The 22899-nt window shown below is 35.0% G+C and overlaps 1 protein-coding gene across 2 annotated transcripts in view; it reads right to left on the minus strand.

Moving 5' to 3' along the window:
- The window catches only part of PTPRR (protein tyrosine phosphatase receptor type R), a 246176-nt gene that overhangs the window by 40163 nt on the left and 183114 nt on the right, over positions 1 to 22899 (minus strand). For both annotated transcript variants that reach the window (XM_079141329.1, XM_079141330.1), the window contains 2 exons: positions 5624 to 5810; positions 3008 to 3092 (listed from right to left, as the gene is read on the minus strand). In XM_079141329.1, coding sequence (XP_078997455.1) covers positions 3008 to 3092; positions 5624 to 5810 — 272 coding nt within the window. The remainder of the gene's footprint in view (positions 1 to 3007; positions 3093 to 5623; positions 5811 to 22899) is intronic.

A 22899-nucleotide genomic window follows, 5' to 3' on the forward strand; every position in this document is an offset into this window, starting at 1 on the left:
ATTTCAAATCTTGGTCAATGGTTAATCATCAATTTATGTAATGTGTTAAATTTATCTCCTATTACATTCTAAAATAAAAACAACTTTGCCTGTTTCATTTCAGTCTTTTATAATAATTTTCAACCAAGAGTGTGCCTTGTCAAAACTCCATTTGCTAAGTTATATTTCGTGCAACCGGAGTGGGTGGGGTATTCAGGCTGCAGGCACTTCCAACAGAAAATCCATCATTCACAACATGAGTTGTCAGCACAGGTGCCCTGGTGGAGAGAGCAGTCCACCCAGTTCTGGGAATGGAAAAGCTGACACAGGGCTGTGGAGCAGTTGTTTGATATCATCAGGGCAGGAAACGGAGAAGGCCAAGCTTTGAAATAATCCTAGTAATTTCCAAATCCTTCTGAAATTAGATGACAGTTCCTGTATATATAATAATTGTGGTGGATGAATTACTTAATATTCAGTATATTTAGATGAAAACTGTAGCAGTGAGAGAGAACCAATTCTTAACCAGAGCACTTTCATCCCTTGTCGCCAGTTGTACTCATAAAATATCTTTCAACAGTGCTCAGAGCTGAGGCAAATGAGTCTGACTATGGAGACTAGTCAAAATGGTACAGTGGAGTGACTAACAATGCTTTTCAATTCCACCAGAAGGGGAGGCCTGGAGACAGCATTAACAGTAATTCTGGGCTGGGGATCTAGCTCAGTGGCAGTGCACTTTGCCTTACACGGACAAGGCGCTGATTTTGATCCCCAGCACTGCAAACACAAAAACGAAAACCAGAAATTCCTCAAGTATTTGAATTTAAATATATATCTATTATAAATATGAAGAATTTATTTGCTGTTTTATGAATGAATTAATGGAATTAAAACTATTTCAATGTCGATACTTTAAAGAAGTCTTTGTAGCTCCATCTTTGCAGAGCTATTGCCTTGAGATGTTTATGTATTTGGCCCAAATCCCAACTATATCTGTTTGTTGAGTGATGGAGAATGTTACTTCCTCTCCAAAATGTTTTTGCCTGCTTTAGGCAGAATTAATTACTCAGTGCTTTCTATACCCCTGCACCTCTTACACCATAGCTCTATTCTGGCTCTTATGACATTGAGGATGCTTACTCATTTATACGACTCTCCTCTTTAGTTCACGAGTGCCTTGATCTTACTGACTGTTTCTCATTCCTTATGGGTTCCTGGCATCTAGCTCATTGCTTGACACTGGTAAATTTCATGCAACCAATTTTAACTTGAACATAATTTATAGTAGAATATCTCAAAGTGTGTTCAGGTATCAGTTGTATCAGAATCACCTGGATGTTTGCTAGAAGCAGTTCCTGGACTCAAGGGAAGACCTACTTAAACAAAACCCCAGGGCTTGGACAGAGGGCTCTGGATTTCCAACACAGATGGTAGATGATAGTTATGCACAGTGGTAATTATATGGCTGAGATATAATCCACATTCTATATGATTTATCCATTAGCATGCCACCACAGTTATTTTTCCCCTATAGCGTCCTGAAAATATCACCCTGACCAATTTTTTAACATTCTCATGATTCTCCCAATAAACTCCATATCCTTTAGCAGTCATTCCCAACCCACCAAACACTGGGCAATCACTGATTTGCTTTCTATCTTCATAGATTTGATTGCTGGACATTTCATACAAATGGAATTACAAAATATGATGTAGTTTATGCTGTTTTCTTTCATTTAGCAAAATATTTTAAAGTTTATCCATTTTCCAGTATATATTAGTACCTGGTTCCTTATTATTCATTCCATATAAATTCAGACAATTCATACAAAATATGAATTTTGGATATACTGAATTTCATTTCCTGTTCATCAGTTGATAGACATTTTATTGTTCCCACTTTTTGGCTATTAATAATGCTGCTATGAACATTGTGTGTGTTTTTTTTTTTTTTTTTTTTTTGGTGTGGACAAGTGTTTTACTCCTCTTGGATGTATACTTAGGAGTGGAATGGTTGGCTCATAGAGTAACTGAGGTTTTACCTTTTGATGAACTGCAGACTATTAACCTAAATAGCTGTAACACTTTGCAGTCCTACTAGTGATGTTTTAAAGTTACAATTGCTCTGCATCCTTGCCAATGTTTTTTTCATTGTCTATCTTTTATATTATAATCATCTTAGTGGCATGAAATGATATCTCAATGTGATTTTGATTCCCTGATGGCTAATATGCTTACATGCTTATTGATCATTTGTTTATCTTCTTTGCAGAAGACAGACTTCTGTTTAAGTCCTTTGCCCATTTTTAAATTGGGTTGTCCTTTAATATTGAGTTGTAAGAGTTCTTTATATACTGTAGGTACAATTTCCTTAGTAAAGAGATGATTCAAAAATATCGTCTCCTATACTGAGGGTTGCCTTTTCTTTTCTTGATGGTATCATTTGAAGCACACTTTAAAATTTTATGTACTTTAATTTATTATTTTTAGTTTTGTGTACTTTTCCTGTCAAATTAAAGAAACCATTGACTAATTCAAGATCATGAAGATTTACACCTTTTTAATCTTAGAAGTTTTATTGTTTTAGCTCCTACCTAATATGTAGGTATCTGATCCAGTGTGAATTAATTTTGTACATGGTATGAGGCAGGATTCAATTTCATTTTTTTTTTTTTTTTTTTTTGCTGAGGGGAGTAGGTTGTTCCAGCATCATTTGTTGAAAAGATTCTCCTTAACCTATTGAATTGTCTGATACTCTTGATAAAAATCAATTGACCATAATGTACAGGACAATAAAGTTTTACAATCATGTATCTACTGGAATTAGGTCATCATAATATGAGTAATATAAAATGAAATTATTTACTTCACACAACTTTAATGACTATTATTAGTTTTGAAATGTGGCTGTAAGTCCAAATGTGGTGTGCACGTGGGCTTTGTGAGGACTGGAAATGGTGAAGCCAAGGTGAATGAAGAAGGTTTGCCATGTGCTTTGCAATGCAAATTACTGAATCAAGAAACTTACTTGGCAAAATGGTCTTATAGCGATTTTTAGTTCCATGACGTGGAATGTCAATTTCTTTGGGATCCACAAAGTTCATTGGTATTTCCTGCAAAAGTAAATGATACCAAATTAGTGTATCTAATGCTGACACAAAGAATATCTTCACAGGGGGTCATTTGATCCACGCTGTATTGGACTTCAAAGTCATTTATAAAACAACAGACTGCCACCTCTGGCTGACCCACACCCTTCCTTTCATAAACATGCTGGGTGCACCCTGTCAAGCTGACTTCTAAGAAGCAGTGCTCTGTGTCAGAAGGTATTATTTTATATGCAGCCGTTAGAGAGACAAAAAATGCTTATATTTTAAGAATCATGTTGTGATATAATTGCTGGAATGACATAGATAGCTGAAAAGTAGATTTTTTACAATGTATTCAGGTTTTTAAAAAAATCTTTATGTAAGTAGAGTACCAAAAAAATCTCACTATGATGGAGTCTTCTTTAATATTAGTTATTATTTCCTAGGACAATTACCTCCCTCTTAAAGGGGTAAATATGAAAGAGTTTTTGTTGTTGTTGATTCAAACAGTGATGATATAATTTTTTTTTAATTAAGGAAAGGTTTATAATTAGATTGTTTCATTTGTGCTTATAAATACAAAATATTTTAGTGAAGGGTATCCAGATACTTCCTCCCACTTAATAATATAAATGTCCCTATTTGGTCAGTATATGTCATAGGCCTCAAATGATTGGAGAGGGAACAACTAGAATAGAAGTGTCTCTATGTGAAGGCATTAGATCTAAAAATGTGAGCGTCTTTAGCTGACAGGGACAAAGGAGGCAATGGGCAAGAATTTTCAAAAGAGCTCAGAAAAATATTTTAGGATTTGGTTATATAAACCAAATGTTCCAACATAAAATTATCCAAAGGATTGCTTAAATAAGGTTAATGTGAATAAAATAACTTTCATGTTATTCAATGACTGCTAAGTATGAATTCCTTTAATTGCATAAAATAATATTTTTATTACTTAATTTTCTCCAATGGAAAATACAACTCAAGTCCCTAATATTCATTGAAGTAGAAGAACTCATCTATAAATTAATTCAAATTATGCGAGCTTTCAATCTGAAACTTTGAGAAAAGTCAGACTACATTATGAATTCGAGAGTTGATCCACAAAGGGGAACAGTTTACTTTCCATTAACTTCTGTTATTTTAAATTTTTATAATATTCACGGTTCTACATGTTTTAACTTCTCAGTCCCAAGTTACCAAAACAACTAAAATTGTTGAATGTTCAACAGAAAACATATGTTCATGCCCGGTCATTTTAAACAGGTCAGTCTGTTTTGTCAAGTCATGAAGTAGGTAATATCTATTCTTCTCTTTCATTTTATCTCCAGTTTTCTGACACACTGACAATCTGTCATCTTCCAGCATTCTCTTTTTTTCTTAATATTCCTTATTGGCCTTACCTGTTCTTTCAGGGAATTAGGTTATGCTAAAGGTTTATTTCACAAACAAAGGTCTACCACAGTTCTAGAAAAGAATATTTGGCGTGCCTTTGGTTAGCTGTGCAATCATTGGTTCTTTCGCCCATGTAGGTCTCATTTTCTTCTCATATTAGCAATATGACACACTGCAGAGTCTGATTTTAAAAACTCCATGTTGTATTTTACTTTGGACAATTAAAAATGGTTGATAGGACTAATAGTTGGTCTATCTGTACTAGATATTTTGCCTTAGCCTGGCTGCAAATATCTGAACTGACCCAGGAATGATCGATTTACTTTATTCAACCTATAGGACTTAAGGTATACAACTGATTTAAGACGAAAGGTGATCTATCAAATTAATATTCCCTTTGGGCAACAATTATATATACATACATATATAATATATAATAATAATAATGTATGTTATCAAGCATTAAGCTATTGCCAGGAATATTGATAGGTCTAAAATGGAAGTTACCATCATTTTTAACCCACATTTGGTCTTGTTTTGTGTTCTTTCATTTAAGAGCACCATATGCATCCTGTTGGTCAAGCTAAAAAGCTGGGTATTAATCCTGACCTCTTCATTGTGTTTGGCTACCTTTCGTAGGCCTAAAAGATTTTCTTTGTAGGATCATAGATTCCGTTTTCAAGATACAGTGATCTTTCTAAAAAACAAGCTCACATTTCTAAATGCATACATGTTTTTAAAAATATTTTTGAGGCTCAAAATTTGCCCCTTCTTACCTTGATTTTGGTGCTCCTGCTAAATTGAACAATTTGATTTCACAAAGTGTGAAAACAAGCCTTTTTCTTTATCCTGAAATGCCCCTTCTGTCTACAGCCATATCACCTGATCACGCCTGATCGTGTCTGAAATGTTCCTGCTCTGCCCAGCTTCTTTGTGCCACTGCATTGCTTTACGTACTCTGCCTTAATTTAGCTACTTCTGTGTAGTATGAACATGTAATCGATAGAGATCAGACGGGGTAGATCTAAAGCCATCACGTGTTATTGTGAATGTTTGTTTGCTGTAATTCACTTGAGCCTAGGGTGGCATCATTTCCACAGATATCTTATCATTTTCCAAATGTATAAAAATACTAAAGGAAGAATAAATGGGAGGCTCACCATAAATTCACTTTGGAGTAAATGTGAGCTTGCCACAACGTCCCTCAGCTGTGACCTTGTGAGAATTCTGCTGGCCGACTGCAGGTACTCCATGGCTACCTTCTCCCGTGGGGTTGGAATGGCCACGAAGGGTTCGACACTCCCCAAGCTACTCATGTCCAATGTAAGCGATACGTTGGATCCTCGTCTACATGGAAAAATAATAATATTAGGTTAAAAATCACTTGAATTATTTTAATCACACAAATTGGTTTTTCTGTATATGCATGCAATTCAGTGAGAACTTTTACAGAAATAAGGACCATATATATATATATATATTGGTCCCATGATTGATTATAGCCACTATTTATAATTCCTTTTAGAAAACCATTTTATTTTTGGAAATAACTCCAAAGAGAGAACACATACTATAGTTTACTAATGGGCGTAGTTGTCATGGAAATAATAAGAAGGCTAATAATATTTAGTGGAAAATTTAGGGAATGTAAACACATTTGAATTGAGAAAATCAGATGTAACACAAACCAATTTTTACTTACACATATGCCTGAAAGTCCAGTAATAAGTCATGTAGTCATCTAATATTTTTGACATCAATATACTGTGCTTATGATTTTAGTGGACACAGGAAGTAGAGAGGAAAAAAATGTCTAGAGTGTTCTCATCATGAAAAAGTGGCACAAGGTAACGAATCTATTGATTAGCTTGTTTGTTTTAGTCATTCCACAAAGTATACATATTTCAAAACATTATATTGCACAAATAAATACTTTTAGTTTTCAAATAAAACATAATAAAAATTAAAAACCACAATCTCTGTTTTTGATTCAATTTATTGCCATTGAAATAGAGTTTAGGAGTGGGGCTGTGGCTCAGTGGTAGAGTACTTGCCTAGCCGGTATGAGGTTCTGGGTTTGATTCTCCGCACCACATAAAAAATAAATAAATAAAACAAAGATATTGTGTCCATCTACAACTAATAAAATTTTAAAATAGAGTTTAGAAGTTTAAATAAATAAATACATATATATATATAATTTTTTTACTTCTGAGTGAATCCTTAAAGGATAGCTTCTGTCTCTTCCATTTATTTACACACATATGCATATCTATGTGGAAATGCATATATACGTTGTTACTTAATTCTGTGGTAACTTATAAGAAACTGTAAAGATCACAGGCTTATAAACTCAGCTGCAATTTGATTCCCCTTTATAGGAATCAAATTGATTCCCCTCACTTTTGGGAAGTGAGGTGGGGCTCTTCCAAGGTAGGAAGACCCCAGTGTCCTGAGTGGAAGGTGTGAGTGACTCCTACAGTTCTAAGAGCTGTAAGGGAACATAACTGTAAAACAGCATGTGACAGTGAAAGCAAGGTTGTTCCTACAAAATAGCATGAGGAAGACTGAGGGTCATAGTTCGAGACTGCATTTGTACCAATTGCTAGATTTAAAGGGGTCCTTGGTATGTGTCAGGAGATTAAATATGGTGCCGAGTGGTTGGTGTCGCACAGGAGGGAACAACAGATCAAAACAAGAGAGAGTGAAGACAGTAAGAATAGATAGTAGGCCCAGCAGGTTAATACCACCAAATGGTGTTTTACACACTTGCTATGGATTGCCACATCAGGAGATAGTTAACCAGTTAGAGCCTAATTTTAAACAGTGAGAAAGTATGAGACTATACAAAAACCCACTGAACAAAAAAAAGTATCATTCTTTATTTATTCTAATTAGTTATACATGACAGTAGAATGCATTTTGACACACATCATACATAAATGGAATATAATTTCTCATTATTCTGTTTGTACACGATGTTTAATGATACCAGTTATGTAGTCATATGCATACATAGGGTAACGATGTCAGGTTCATCCTACTATCCTTCCTACCCTTGTACCCTCCCCTCCCTTACTCCCTCTACCTAATCAAAAGTAACTCTATTCTTCCATAGCACTCCCCTCATTGTGAATTAGCATCTGCATATCAGAGAAAACATTTGACCTTTGTTTTTTTGGGATTGGTTTATTTTGCTTAGCATGATATTCTCCAACTGCATCCATTTACCTGCAAATGCCATAATTTTATTTTTCTTTAAGGCTGAGTAATATTCCATTGTGTATATATGCCAAATTTTCTTTATCAATTTATCCGTTGAAGGACACCCAGGTTGTTTCCATAGTTTAGCTATTGTGAATTGAGCTGCTATAAACATTGGTGTGGCTGCATCACTATAGTATGCTGCTTTTAAGTCCTTTGGGTATAAACCAAGGAGTGGGCTAGCTGGGTCAAAGGGTGTTTCCGTTCCAAGCTTTCTGAGGAATCTCCATACCAATTTCCATAATGGTTGCACCAATCTGCAGTCCCACCAGCAATGTGTGAGTGTGCCTTTTTCCCCACATCCTCACCAACACTCTTTTCTTTTTACCAATCTGCCTGTGGTTGCAGCTTCAGTGCAGTTCCAGTTTGATAGGTAATATTATTTTAATCTCTAAATAGTCTTAATTTCTTCTTATTCTTGATTTCACTGAAGTGCTTGAACATTAATTTTCCTTATTAATGTCTAATTATATGACATGGAAATTAGAGATGGACTTCTAATGGTTGGGATTTCTTGATTCTTTGAGAGAAACATTGATAATTTTTTTCTAAACATTCCACAGATGCTTTTGCTGATAGTTTGATTATGCATGTCTGTGTGTTAGCCCCGTGCTATCCAAATGCACATTCAAACATACATATCATCTTATTATACCATTACATGTTATTAAGGATACTATTTCAGTATATTCTTTCCTGTTTTCCTACTGGATTTGTCAAAGCCTGTGATATGGATGTAGGTCTTTCACAATAATCACATACTTTTTCTTAATTTTGAACAGTTTTGACCTTATATATTTCAGTCAATGTGTTGTTTGAAAGATTCAGAGTTATCTATCTTTACCGTAGATCTTTTCAATATTTCTTTCCTATTAATTCTATATTTGTTCTCACATCTGACTTTTAAAAATTTAATATTGACATGTCTGGCTTTTGTTTTACCATGTTCCTGAAAGATGTTTTCTCATCCTATTATCAATCTTTAAAATTAATTTACTTATTTTTATTTGTTCTTTTTAGATATACATGACAGCAGAATGTATTTGGACATATCCTACATACAAAGAGTATAACTTCCCATTCTTGTGGTTGAACATGATGTGGAGTTACACTGGTCTTGTGTTCATATATGAGCATAGGAAAGTTATGTCTGATTCATTCTATTGTTTTTCCCATTCCCATCCTCCCTCGCTTCCCTTCATTCCTCTTTGTGTAATCCAATAAAATTCCATTCTTCCCTTTTGGTTCACTGGGTCAGGAATTAGGGAAAGCATTCTGAATACCCCATAAAATAATGCCTACTTGATAGAGAGATGTGTCTCTCCCCTCCACTTTTTAAATGTTTTGGTTGTTGGTGGTGGTATGGACAGCGTTTATTGTGTTTCTGAGTAGGAGGTAAACAGCTGAGCAGGAGCAAAGAGTGGTCTACTTTCAGATCAAGAATTTTCATCTACTTTTAGTGGGAAAGCAGTTTTTTAAGTTCCTTGATCCTTTTCTTCTGGTCATTAATCTCATGAAAAATCTTTCCCACTTATGATAATGGTTTTATATTGGCCTTAGTTTTTAATGTACTTGTGACAATTTGATTTTTGCTGGTTTCAGTAGAAATTTAGTAAGAAGTAGTAAGATACTGTCTAAGGGATTCCTAATCAGATGCCATTTTGAATTATGATTGCATTCAATTTTCAGCTTCAAAAGACAAAAGTGTCTACAATCTATCAGTGGAGTGATACCTAGAGTCACTTTTGGTTTAGTAGGTGGTGGGATCTCTTCCACCTAGTTGGCCAGAGCTGATGTGTGAAGGAGGAGTCATTTAGTTGAGCCCTGAAGGTAAAGGTTCAGTAGGTGAATTCAGAGAGATAGCTTGGAAGGAGAAAATGATAAGACAACTTTGAGAAATGGCAGAGAAGCCATTTAATCAGGAGTTCAGTTGTGTAAAAATATGGTTTGGAAATGGAAGAAAGGATCATTTAGCAGAGATGAGAGAGAGGCAAGAGTTTAGGACCTCCAGGGCTATGGGAAGTCTGCCCAAATCCAGGAACGAGATGATCAGAACATCAGGGTATGTCAACTTCTGTTTTGGCTTTCCACAGCACATCCTGCCAAACCTGTGAGACCCCATATCTACAGTCCATTTGCTTTAGTGTGTTAAGTGTGTGAAGTGTGTAAGGAGTCTGTGCTAAGACGAGAGCCATGGTTGCATGTTCATGTAGTTGCATGACTTACTAAGTCACCCTGGCAAGCGAAGGAAGAAAGGAAACTAACGTTTGTTTAATATTTATTATTTGCCAAGTACTGTCATAAAGACTTTCACATATGGTATCTCAATATTCATAGTGTTTGCAATATTACTTCCCCTCATTTTATAAGTGAAGAGATCACCAACTTAGAAACCCAATGTGGAGGAAAGATTCAATACAAGTTAGAATATAAAATTGAGCTCTTTCTGCTTTGCTTCCCAAAGCAAGAGTAGGGTGGGCAGATTGTGAGAGATTATAAATGCCCTATGTGGAGGGAAAGTCAAGGTCACTGTGGTGCAATGAAGAGGTAGTGTAGTATTCTGGCACGAATTTTATCTTTACAGTTAAATTTGTCTGGGCTGAAATCCTGCCTTTCCAAGCCTTTGTTGGTGAACCTTTGGTGAGGCCATCCAGACTTGTTGCATCTCAACTTTCTCCTTTTATAAAACAAACCCTATCTCAGGGGTTATTAAAAGGGTTAATTGGATAATGTAAGTAAATTGCTTGTAATGCTTGGCTATTATTAACTTCGGATAATAATGGGCAAAGGTGACTTAACTGTCACCTTTTATTTCCCTAAGGAATCTATTTTAGGAGGTCTTTACAAAAACTCTAACATTGTTTTTACCGAGATTAGTGCTTTGAAATCAGTGGTTATAATCTACACATTTGTCACTAAAGAAAAACACATCCTTCTTGATAACCTATTTATCTTAAAGTTTCTCTTTATTATGGCAAATTCATTTCCCCTGAATCCTAAACAACTCTACTGCACTTCACTTAACACCTCGGACAATGTCTCCAAGTTCATCTACAGAGTTAAACTTGCACAAGCTCTTGACCTTACAGACAGTATTTTCCACAAAATAGCCCTTATCATGGTAAGTACTCTCTGTCCTGGCCATGAAATATGATGGTAGGATGTCATGAACTTGGAAAAAAATCTCTGCTTTTGTTAATTCTTATTTTCAAGGAACAGGCGATATTTAGATTAAGTGAAATATGGTGGAATTAGGAAATCTAATCAGTAGAATCAAAAATAGTAAAAAAATTTGGGCACTTCCTAGTCATGTCTTGTGCTTAGAAGAGATTAAATATACTCATGTTTTAATTTTTTTCATTATATAAATAATGCAAGTTCATTAGAGGAAACCTACAAAGTTTAGAAGTTGTAAGAAAAAGGAATTAAAATCACCTGTACTCACACATTCTTGACGTGCATTTAAATTGACTTTTAAATTTTGCTGTTTTGTGGGCAGCGATGGCAGTGGCTTATTATTTTAAGTTCTATTTCTTTGGTTAAAGATGAGGATAAATTAGATTTTCTTTTACTTATAGGTTCTTATCTTTGAGAATTGTCTATTCATACTCGTTCCTTATTTTTATATTGTGATATTAATGTATTTATTATTGACTAGTATGATGTCTATCTATGACACTGTCAGACATGTATGTTGTAAATTATACAGTTTTTTATTGCCTTGAAACACAAAGAATTATTTAAAATTTATATTTATATCAGTCTATTGCTAATCTTTCCTTTGTAGAGGATTTTACATTGCTTTAATTTAAAGGAATTTTTCTCTGGAAATTAAGCTTCTTAAATCTTTTAATGTATTTGTAATTTACTTTGGGGTTTGGGAAAAGAAAAATCCTCAAGGTCTTTTTTTCTCTCAAACAGGTTATGAATATTTCTAGCACTTCACTGAAAAATATAGAGAAGGGATATGATTTATAAATAAGAATATTAGGTGTTTTTGTCTTTGTTTGGTACCGGGGATTAAACCCAATGGCACTTAACCACTGAGACACATCCCCGTCCCCATTTTTTTTATTTTTTCTCCTCTTTTTCTTTTCAGGCAGGGTCTTAATGAAGTTCCATAGGGCCTTGCTAAGTTGCTGAGACTGGGCTCAAACCTGCAATCCTCATGCCTCAACCTCCTGAGTAACTGGGATTACAGATGTGTACCACTGAACCCAGTTGAAATGTTAGGTTTTTTTAACTAGCTATAATTAATTCATGATCTGAAGAGGGAAAATACCATTTGACTGAACTAAGAGAATAGGAACTTGTTCAATCATATCCATAAACCAAAATGGTAAGAAGTGAGTATAGAAGCAAAAAGACATTTCAAAAACAAAGTAAACACAAGTTAAGGAAAAATAAAAATAAGAAAAATATCTAAAGGATTTAGAGAAAATAAATAAATAAATAGAAATAACAGGAGTCTGAGACCTTTAATTAAACAAACAAACGAACAAAACCCCAGTGTGGAAAAGTAAGGCATGAACTCCTATTGAAAGTCTTGCTTCTATTTTGTCATGTAGCTGTGAATAAACTGTTTAGCTTTTTTAGTGCCCCATGATTGCTGTTGAACAAAAGGGAACATAATAAAAAGCTTTATCAAGCTGCTGCTGTAGCACCAATTATTATTTATGCCAAAAAATAAATAGGAGGGAGGAAATTCAAAAGATACCAATGCAAACAATTGAAGGAAAAAGCAAATTCTTAAGGAAAGGTAAAAGGAATGCAATAAACAGCATGCTAATTTCAATTAAGTGAAAAGGAAAACGTGTCTAAATATTGCCGGCCAGGGCCACACATCCAGTTCAGCAAGAGATTGTTCAGCTCTGCATCATTGCTCCTAGAAATACAAGAACACTGCAGCTGAGGGCTGAAAATCCCGTCATTTACTTTCCCTGTGCGTGAGGGCCAGAATGTTGGGTGTTGGAAGCTGGATTTAGGCAGGAGGGTGCAGTTTCCAGTGCCGTGTGCAGGGGCCTAACTCTCGGCTCTTTTTGCAGTGCCCGCCACTGAATGCTGTGAGACTTCAAGGCTGGCATCTCATTTAGTGCTCAGTAAAGAAGCGAAATGGGAGTAGAACAACATGAAAGAAAGGACCAGTCTGTCTGTGGTCTCGGAAGATGCCTTCCTCTGACTCCTGGATGATAAAATTACTTTTCAGTGGGAAAAGGTGGCCGCTGCTTATCTTGAAATACTTGAAATGAGAACGGAAAGATATGCATCTTCAAGATTATAAGAAGAATTTAGTGCAGAGTGAAAGCAAACAGATTTGATCTTTGAGAATTTTTTTTTTTGTTTTGTTAAAAAAAATACATAATTTGTCCAGAGCTGTCTTCATTAGTATATACATCTGACACAGGGTAGGAAGAACTTTAACACTGACATTCTCTCTGGATCTGAAAATGTGAGTCTGAGACCTTCAGCCCAACTTTGCCTCCCTCTGGGTTTTCATAGTGACCACAGATCTGAAATCTTGGTTTGATCACAAAAGGTGAGCTTAAACCCTCTCACTCCCAACTTGATAGTTCTTATTTATTTTTACTTATTGGATTATCTACACACTTAGTTTTCTAGGAGAACCTTAATTAAACCAAAAGAAAAATGGGGGAAAAAATCTTTAATCATTTGAATAAAAAAGGATAGGAGAGATCATAAAATGGAGAGATGGAATTCCTTTACTGCATGTGGATTGACTGGCCGCTATAGCTTTTTGCAACTTCGAATTCCTTGACTTTTAAGTACCCAGGGTTAATAGTATTTAATTAATACTATGCTGTTTCCATCCCTTCCCCCTCTTTTTCTTTCAGTACTGGGGATTGAATCCAGGGTACTCTACCACTGAGTCACATCCCCTACCTATTTTATTAATTTTGAGACAGGTTTTCACTAAGTTCCCGAATCTGGTCTTGAGCTTGTAACCCTCCTGTCTCAGTCTCCCAAATTACTGGAATTATAGTCATGTGCTGCCATGCCCAACCTGTTTTGTTCTCTTTTATTTTCAAGTAAATTATATGTAGTGCCCTTTTTCTGAACCACTTGACAGATGAAGAGGGTGGGAAAGATACAAAGCACTAGGAAAATTGAATTGTGACATAAATTCTAGAAGACATAATGAATGAAGAAGTCCCATATAAGAAGGATAAAAGATATCAGGTTTGCACTCTGGAAAATAATAAACAAATTTCACTCTAAAGTAAAAAGAAAATCTTGTAATATAGAGAACATTTTTGATGCGGAAATGTGGGAAATGATCCATTTTTCTACCTGAAAGTACCCACTTCATTCAGTACATTGTTGCTCTTCCTTCTGAATGATTTGCAAAAGTTTTTGAATTTGTACAATGATGTTTGATCTTTTATAGGCACATAGGTCTAAGCAAAATTTACTATACATTTATTATTTAAAAATAAAGTCAAAACAATCACTTAAAAAGCATATAAATTAAACTTGTTGTATTGTTCTTTAAGCACTGCCCTTAGGATCTGAGCTTAAATTGATACTATGCCACTTTGCTTAAACTTATTGGATCTCAGACTTCTTAACTATAAATGAAGATAATGAAACTCACGGGGTTGATTCACATTATAAAGGTAAGGAAGGAAAAACCTGTGAATTTTTCCAGCACATCATACACATTTGCAAATGACTATAATAATAATAATTGTAGGAATTCTTACTTTATACATACAGAGCGGGAAAACTGTGTGAGCATACGCTGATAAATATTTGAGGAAGACAAGGTTGGAAAAAATTGGCTAGTGAGTAAGAGTTTGCAGCAGTGTTATATAAACTCAGCAATCACTTGAGATGGGACCATTTTTCATATTATATACACTTAAAATTTCACCTCACATCTTTACAATTAACACAGTTTTCTAAACAAAAGACATATTCACTGGAGAAAAGTGTAGATAAAAAGAAAGAAAATGATCCCATAGTAATAATATTTAAAGTAATTGCTGATAACATTTTTGTGTATGCCCTTCAAGTCTTTATGTCTATGACAATTACTCAATATACTTTGTTTTACCTTTTTTAAATAAACTAAATATATCACAAATGTCTTTTCATGTCTCAGATTTATTTAGATGCTGTTTTCAAACATTCTATAGTATTCTTTTATGTGGGATGTATAATTGTTTATTTAACCAATATCTGATTTTTGGACAGTAACTTACTTTCAGTTTTTTACCATTATAAACAAATGAACATTCTTGTACCTAAATGTGCATTTCCATGACTATTTTTCAGTTAAGGCATTTTGAAAACTAACTCAAAATCTTTGAGTTTGGAGAAGTTGCTGGACATCTGGGGCATGGAAAAAGCATGAAGTTGGACTCTTGAGGTCCTTTGATGCTGATTTAGCTTAGACCCTCTTCATCTCTGATCCAGACCCTTCCAGTAGGTCCCGAGTAAGACTTCCTGTGTCTAACATCTCCTAGTTCAATATGTTTTCTTCCAGACTTTACTGGAATAAAATATGATAATAAAACCCTAACTAGCTGCCCCCTGACCTTCTGGGCTTGCTAATCTGTTCCCTGTGTTTTTCTCTGGCCTCACCTCTCACTATCTTTTTCTGAGCCCCTGGTAAGCAATCAACCTGCAGCTCTCTCTCTTCCCTTTGCCTCAAATGAGCTTGCCCCCAATTCTTTCAGATCCACTCTTCCAAATCCTAGGGGCTTTGTCATTGAACATTTTTTCTAGTATGTCTCCAATATATAGCATAATCACTAGAAATGATCTGCTCTAAGTGTGAACTCCTTGAGGGCAAAGACCTGGCTTTAATCTTTTCTCTGTACCACTGAATACATGGGAAGCAACACTTGTTACCTGCATGGATGAAAGTTTGCAAATAACCTAGTTTGCGTAAGGCTAGGCATAATACTTGTGGTCTGATGACTTTTCCAATCCTTCGAGAAACAGGGGAATTTGAGGATTGTTTTAGACAAAAGTTTTAAAAATTGAGTGAAAAAGCCACGCTTATGCAGGCACAGTAAATGCTACAGTTGAGGTTTACTCTGAGTCTTATTTAAATACCAACAGACCAAGCCTTAACATTCCAAAGACCTATGGTGAATTTGTTCATACAAAAGAAAAAAAATGTAGTCCTCTGTTTTGTAATCAAGTATGATTAATTTTTACTCTCTCTCTTTTTTGGCATTTGGTATTGTTTTGACTGTCACTCATGGTGAGGAGGCTGATTTCCTTTTTTAAAACAGAACAAAATGATGGTGGCTCTAATTTTAGTTCCCAAGTTTGGATTTTCCTAGTTCATATAATTAGTTAAGAGAAAGATGATGCTAGAGAAACATTAAGTTTCAATGAATAAACCAATCTTTCTGGAATGAGGAATCTCTTTGAGTTTCAGTTGATTTATATACAAATATGTTTGTGTATTTATATACAAATACACACACACACATATACACACATAGTCTTTTCTAAGTAGCACAACACAATATATTCCCTGCCTGCTTAGACAACCATAACCAAAAAACCCTTGTAGTATTCACATTACAGCTAAATTAAATATATTCATTTACTTTCAAGACCAGAAATGACATACATGATAATTATTAGCTACAGAATTCAGCTAAAATGTGAATCATTAGAAATTATACATTTTTTAATGAAAAAAAAAAAAAACTCAATAAACTGGGAGTTGAAGGGAACCTCCTCAACCTGAGGAAGGCATTGAACAAAAAAGTCCATAGCTAACATCATACTTAATGGTAGAAGACTCAAGCTTTCCACCCAAGATCAGGCACAAGACAAAGTCTGCTCTTTCACCATCTATTCCATATTATACTGGAACTTCTAACCATTGCAATTACATAAGAAAATGAAACAAAAGAAATCCAGAATGGAAAGGAAGAAGTAAACTGTATCATTTTGCAGATGACACAATTTCATATGCTGGAAACTCCAAGGATTTCACAAAAAATGTATTAGAAATAATAAAGTCCAAAAAGATGCATGATAAAATATCAAGATAAGAAAATCAACTGCATTTCTATACACTAGCAATGAATAATCTAAAATAAAATTTAAAAATATTTCCATTTATAATATTATCAAAAAGAATAAAATTCTTAGGAATAAGATTTGCAAGAAATCCAAGACAGGTATACTGAGAAGTGTACATCATTGAAATAAATTAAAGACCTAAATAAATAGAAGTACATACAACATTGACATGTTGAAAGCTTAATATTGTTAAGATGGCGATACTTTCTTTTTTTTTAAATTTATTTTTATTGTAAACAAATGGGATACATGTTGTTTCTCTGGTTGTACATGAAGTAAAGGCGTACCATTTGTGTAATCATACATTTACATAGGGTAATGGTGTTTGATTCATTCTGTTATTTTTTCCTTCCCCCAACCCCTCCCATCCCTCTTTTCCCTCTCTACAGCTCCTCCTTCCTCCATTCTTGCCCCCCTCATACCCCCCCCATTATGTGTCATCATCCGCTTATCAGCGAGATCATTCATCCTTTGGTTTTTTGAGATTGGCTTATCTCACTTAGCATGATATTCTCCAATTTCATCCATTTCCCTGCAAATGCCATAATTTTACTATTCTTAATGGCTGAGTAATATTCCATTATATATATATATATATATATATATATATATATATATATATATATATACACACCACAGTTTCTTTACCCATTCATCAATTGAAGGACATCTAGGTTGGAATGTCAAAATGGCCATACTACCAAAAGTGCTATACAGATAAGATGGCAATACTTTCTGAAATTGTTCTACAAATTCGGATCTATCCTTATCAAAATCCTAGCTGGTGTTTTTTGCAAAATGGACAAGCCTAAAATCTATGTGGAAATACAAGGAACTTAAAATAGACAAAATAATCTTGAGGAAGAACAAAAACAGAAGACTCACTGTCCCTAAGTTCAAATTTACTAAGAAGTTACTCTAACAAAAACAATGAAGTATTCACATAAAGACTGACATACAGATCAATAGAATTGAGAATCAAGAAATAAGAAGAGACACTGAAAATCAAAACCACAAGGAGATAACACTTCACACTTGCTGGGAAGGTGATAATAAAAAAGATGGACAATAAGGCTTGGAGAAGATGTAGAGAAATTTTAACCCTTGTATACTGCTACTGGGAGTGTACAATAGTCCAGCCACTTGGGAAAACATTCGATAGCGCTTCCCGACATGAAGCCTAGAGTTACCATGTGCCCAACAATTCCACTGTTTTCAAAAATAAAAAAATGTATGTCCACTCAAAAATTTATATGCAGATGTTCACAGAAGAAGAATCCATAATAACCCAAAGTAGGACCACCCAAATATCCATCAGTTAATAAATGGGTGAACAAAACATGTTATATCTACAAAACAGAATATAATGTGCTATAAAAAGCAAGTGAGCACTGATAGATGTTACCACATAGATGAACCCTGAAAACACATTAAATGAAAGAAGTCAGACATGAGAGACTACATATTGTATGATTCCCTTTATATGAAATGTGCAGAATAGATAAATCCATAAAGATAGAAAGTAGATGGAGTTGCCAGAGGCTGAGTAGTGGGGAACTGAGGAGTGAATGCTCATGCATTCCGGGTTTCTTTTTGGGGTGATAAAAATCTTCTAGAATTACATATTGGTAAAATATTTGTTAAAAACTTATAGTTGATGTTTGTTACAGTTTTATCACAGCATCATTTTAATAATGAAATGTCTACTTTTTGAAAGTTTAATAAAATTTTTGTTGATTGTAGTAAAATAAAATAGAAAAAAGAAAAGAATGGGCCAGAAGTACTGAAAACATTGCCCAAAGTGGCTCTTTCTGCCGGCAGGAGCAGTAAATCATCCTTGGAATACATGAATTTATCCTGCAGGGACAGTGGTAACTCTGATTAGTTTTAGATGGTGGTATGTCTGGAAAATTTTGTTGTTGATTCACATATGTGTTTACTTAACAGAACTGAAAATTTAAGAGTAATATCACAAAGGACAGAAACAATGTATGTCAGTAATGATATATTTTCACCAGAGATTTATAAATGAAATTATGGGACCATTTTAACACACTTCAAGATTCCATATACCTGCAATGCTCTGCCAACAATTCCACTGTTTTCAAAAATAAACAATTTTCTGGTAGGCAGAAAATCTCCTAGTTAAATGTAACTGTAGCTATAATTTTTTCTTAATACATCTTCGAAATGTGATTTGGTGCACTGCCTCTACTTTTCATGTGTGTTTTTAAGTCTCTCTTTACACTTTCACACACACACACACACTCTAAAATGGACCTTCCGCTTATTATATGTTCACAATTGGAGAGCCAATTTCCTCATTTCCATCCCTTCTGGCTAAGGGGCATAGAAGGTTGCAGGAAAAGCAAAAGGAAGAAAAGTGAAAGAATTGATTTTCAATAACTTCATCCTCACTCTGCTTAGAGTCAAGCAGGAGTCCTGGCTTAGTTCTTGCACTGAAGTCCTAGAGCAATAAACAGCTGGCCCCAGCTCAACTTGGAGTTGCTGAAGGAAACTATATCATTTAATTGTCATAACTATTTTTGAGGGAGGTATTAGGATTGTTGTCACTTTATATACAGGGAAACTAAAGATGTTAACTTTGTCAAAAGGCACTCACTGTGAGTGTGAGTCCTGAGATTTCATTTTTAACCACTAGATGTGCTGAATTTAATTCAACAACAAACATATATCAGTATCTATTTTCTTCTAGAAACTGTGGTAGGCCCTGGGGGTGGGGATTGACCAATGTTAATAAGTTATGTCCTCTGACATTGAGAACTTAAAGACTCTGAGGAAAGAACCCTAAATAGATTATTCTAATACTATGTAGCCTATTAGAGCATGGAGACATGCCTAAGAATTTGTAGAAGTTATTTATTTTTAAAAACATTTTTTATACTAATTCTTGAACTGTTTATAGGCACCAGAGAGAAACATTTATAAAATTAAATTTTCACAAAGAAAAATTTCACCTTGATGGAAGGAATTAGTTATGTTAAAAAAGTAATTGCATCTAATGTCTATCTGTAAGTATCTAGAGGTCCTTCTCCAGTTTTTGATGTAAGTAGTAGTGATCTTAAGTCATGAACCAGGAGGATACACCAAGATCTACCTTTACCTAAAATGAACTCTCAGTCAAAATTAGAAAAATCTACCATTTCCAGAGTTTCCCCAAATGTTCCGCCAAGAACAATAATTTATTTGAATATACATGCCTGTGTTTGTTCAGAGTTCATTTTAAAGGGAACCACCCACTAATGCAATGTGGGCCTTGGTCAGTTAGATTCTTTGCAAATAAACCAGGATGACCATTGCCCTCTACAAGTCACTGGCCTTTCACCTTGGAATTTCAGACTAGGGAGTTGCTTCCTTTGGGGCAGCAAAGAGTCAATGACTTTGCTGGGTTACTCTGTGGTCACAAATTATATTCAAAGTATCATCACTCCTCAGGTGGAAGGAAGGAAGGCGCCAATCACCTGGAAGAGTTGTGTTAGTGATAAATGAAGAGGGGGCACTTGATTTGATCACTATGATCACATTCTTGCCAATGTAAATACACATTCATGGAATCTGTGGTGTCTAGGACAGGATAGATGTTTAAATATAAATTATCGAATACAGTTGCCAATAGTTAAAATAAGCCTTACCCGTCAACCATGGAGTTTGTTCATTTGATGAACAAACTTGGTGGCCTTTCAAATGGGACATTGACTTTTTCCTGCTTTCAGACTCAATTTATTTTTATTTCTGGGCCTTTTCTCATTCACTGACAGATAGAATAATCGCAAGATAATCTTGAAAATGAAGTAGCCATTCACCTAAATGCAGGTATCATGAGTACCAAGCAAAGTGCAGAATTATGAGGATTCTTTAGATATTATTTTTAGTTGTAGATGGACACAATACCTTCATTTTATTCATTTATTTTTATGTGGTGCTGAGGATTGAACCCAGGGCCTCACAGGTGCTAAGCAAGTGTTCTACCACTGAGCCACAACCCCAGCCCCAGAATTCTGAGTTTTGATACTGTTTTATTGTCTATATATTATATCCAAGGAGCAGATGGGTTGGTAAAAAATAAATATTTCTGAATGCAAAACATCATCCTTATCTTAAAGAGTGAACTTAAATTTGTCATGTAAAGGACACTTTTATACTTGCTGCAGGAAATACATTTCCAGAAATAAAAGTGTTCTAAATTAGCATGCTTCAACCAAATCAAATAAATTTTTTAAATGCCCAGAAGCCAAGTCCAATTAATTTTCTAGAAACAGCTAACATTTTGATATAAATTTTAAATTATGAATACTTTCCCCTTTTTATTGAGATAATTCATATACCACAAGGTTCACTTTTCTAAAGTGTACAATTCAATGGTTTTCAGTATACTCACAGAGTTGTGTTAACATTACCACAATAAATTTTAAAACATTTCCTTACCCTCAAAATAAACTACCCACCTACTGACATTCTTCCCTCTCCCAGTCCCAAGAAACCATTCATCTGCTTTCTATATCTATGGACTTATCTGATGTGGACAGATAAATAGAATCATGCAATTTGTGGCCATTTGTGTCTGACTTCCTTAACTTAGCATAATGGTTTCAGGGTCTCCATCTAGGAGTATTCTGGTCCTGTCCATGGCACATTATGCTTCATTGCATGGATATGCCACCTTTCGTTTATCCATTTATCAGCTAATGAATACTTAAGTTGTTTTCAATTTTGACTACTATGAATTATTCTACTACAAACATCTGTGTGCAAGTTTGTGTGTGGACATGTGTTTTCGTTTTTCTTGGGGATGCCTCTAGCAGTGGACCTGCTAAGTCATATGGTAACTCAAGGTTTAACTTTCTGAAGCACTACCAAATGTTTTTCCCAAGTGCCTGGACCATTTTGCATTCCCAGCAGCAATGTATGGGCATTCCAATTTCTCTATATTTTGTCCAGTACTAGTCACCGTCTATATTTTCTACTATAGCCATCCTAGTGAGTGTAAATCGGTATCTTATTGTGACTTTGATGGCATTTTCCTAAAGACTAATCATGTTGAGCATCTTTTGATGGGCTTTTGGGACACTCGTGTATTTTCTAATTCTTTGCCCATTTTTTACTTCTTTTTTATTTTTAGTTATAAAGCTTGTATATATTTGGGATACTAGACCTTTATCACATATGATTTGTGAATATGGTCTCCTATTTTGCTGCTTGTCTTCACTTTTTGACAATATATGAGATGTTAAATTGATGTGTCAATGTGACTGGGCCATGGAATCCTCAGTCTGCTGGTCAAACATTGCTCTGGGTGTTTTTGTAGAAGTATATTGTTGGGTGAGATTAACATTTAAGTCAGTTACTGAGGAAAGCAGATTGACCTCTCTACTGTGGGGGGCCTCGTGCTATCAATTACAGTCCTGAGTAAAACAAAAGGGCTGACTCTTCCATAGAGTAAGGATGCTGCCGACTTGAAATGGGGCATTGACTTTTTCCTGCTTTTAGTCTCAAACTGAAATATCAGGGCTTTTTCTTTCTGGTTCTTAAGCCTACAGACCTTCAGACTAGAACTATACCTTTAGTCCTGACATTAAGGTCTTTGATCTATCAAGACAGAAAGATGCATACAGTAGGACACCATTTGTATAAAAATCCAAAAGTCATTACACACACACACACATGCATATTTTAAACATATACCTACTAGTAAAAGTATAAAATATATAGGGAACTATATAGGGGAATGATAAACATTAAATTTAGAATAGTGGTTGCCTTTGATGGAGAAGAGAATTAGGTTAGTTAAAATCAACCAGAGTTTCCTTCCTTCCTTCCTTCCTTCTTTCCTTCCTTCCTTCTTTCCTTCCTTCCTTCCTTCCTTCCTTCCTTCCTTCCTTCCTTCCTTCCTTCCTTCCTTCCTTCCTTCCATCCTTCCTTTTTGACCAGGGATTGAACCTAGGGCTTTATACATGCTGGGAAAATGCTCTACCACTGAGCTGTACCTCCTGCCCTTTTAATTTTTTTATTTTGAGACAGGGTTTTGCTAAGTTGCTGAGGCTGACCTTGAGCTTGTGATCCTCCTGCCTCAGTCTCCCAA

This window comes from Sciurus vulgaris (assembly GCF_902686455.1).
Source record: "Sciurus vulgaris genome assembly, chromosome: 5".
Taxonomy (NCBI): domain Eukaryota; kingdom Metazoa; phylum Chordata; class Mammalia; order Rodentia; family Sciuridae; genus Sciurus; species Sciurus vulgaris.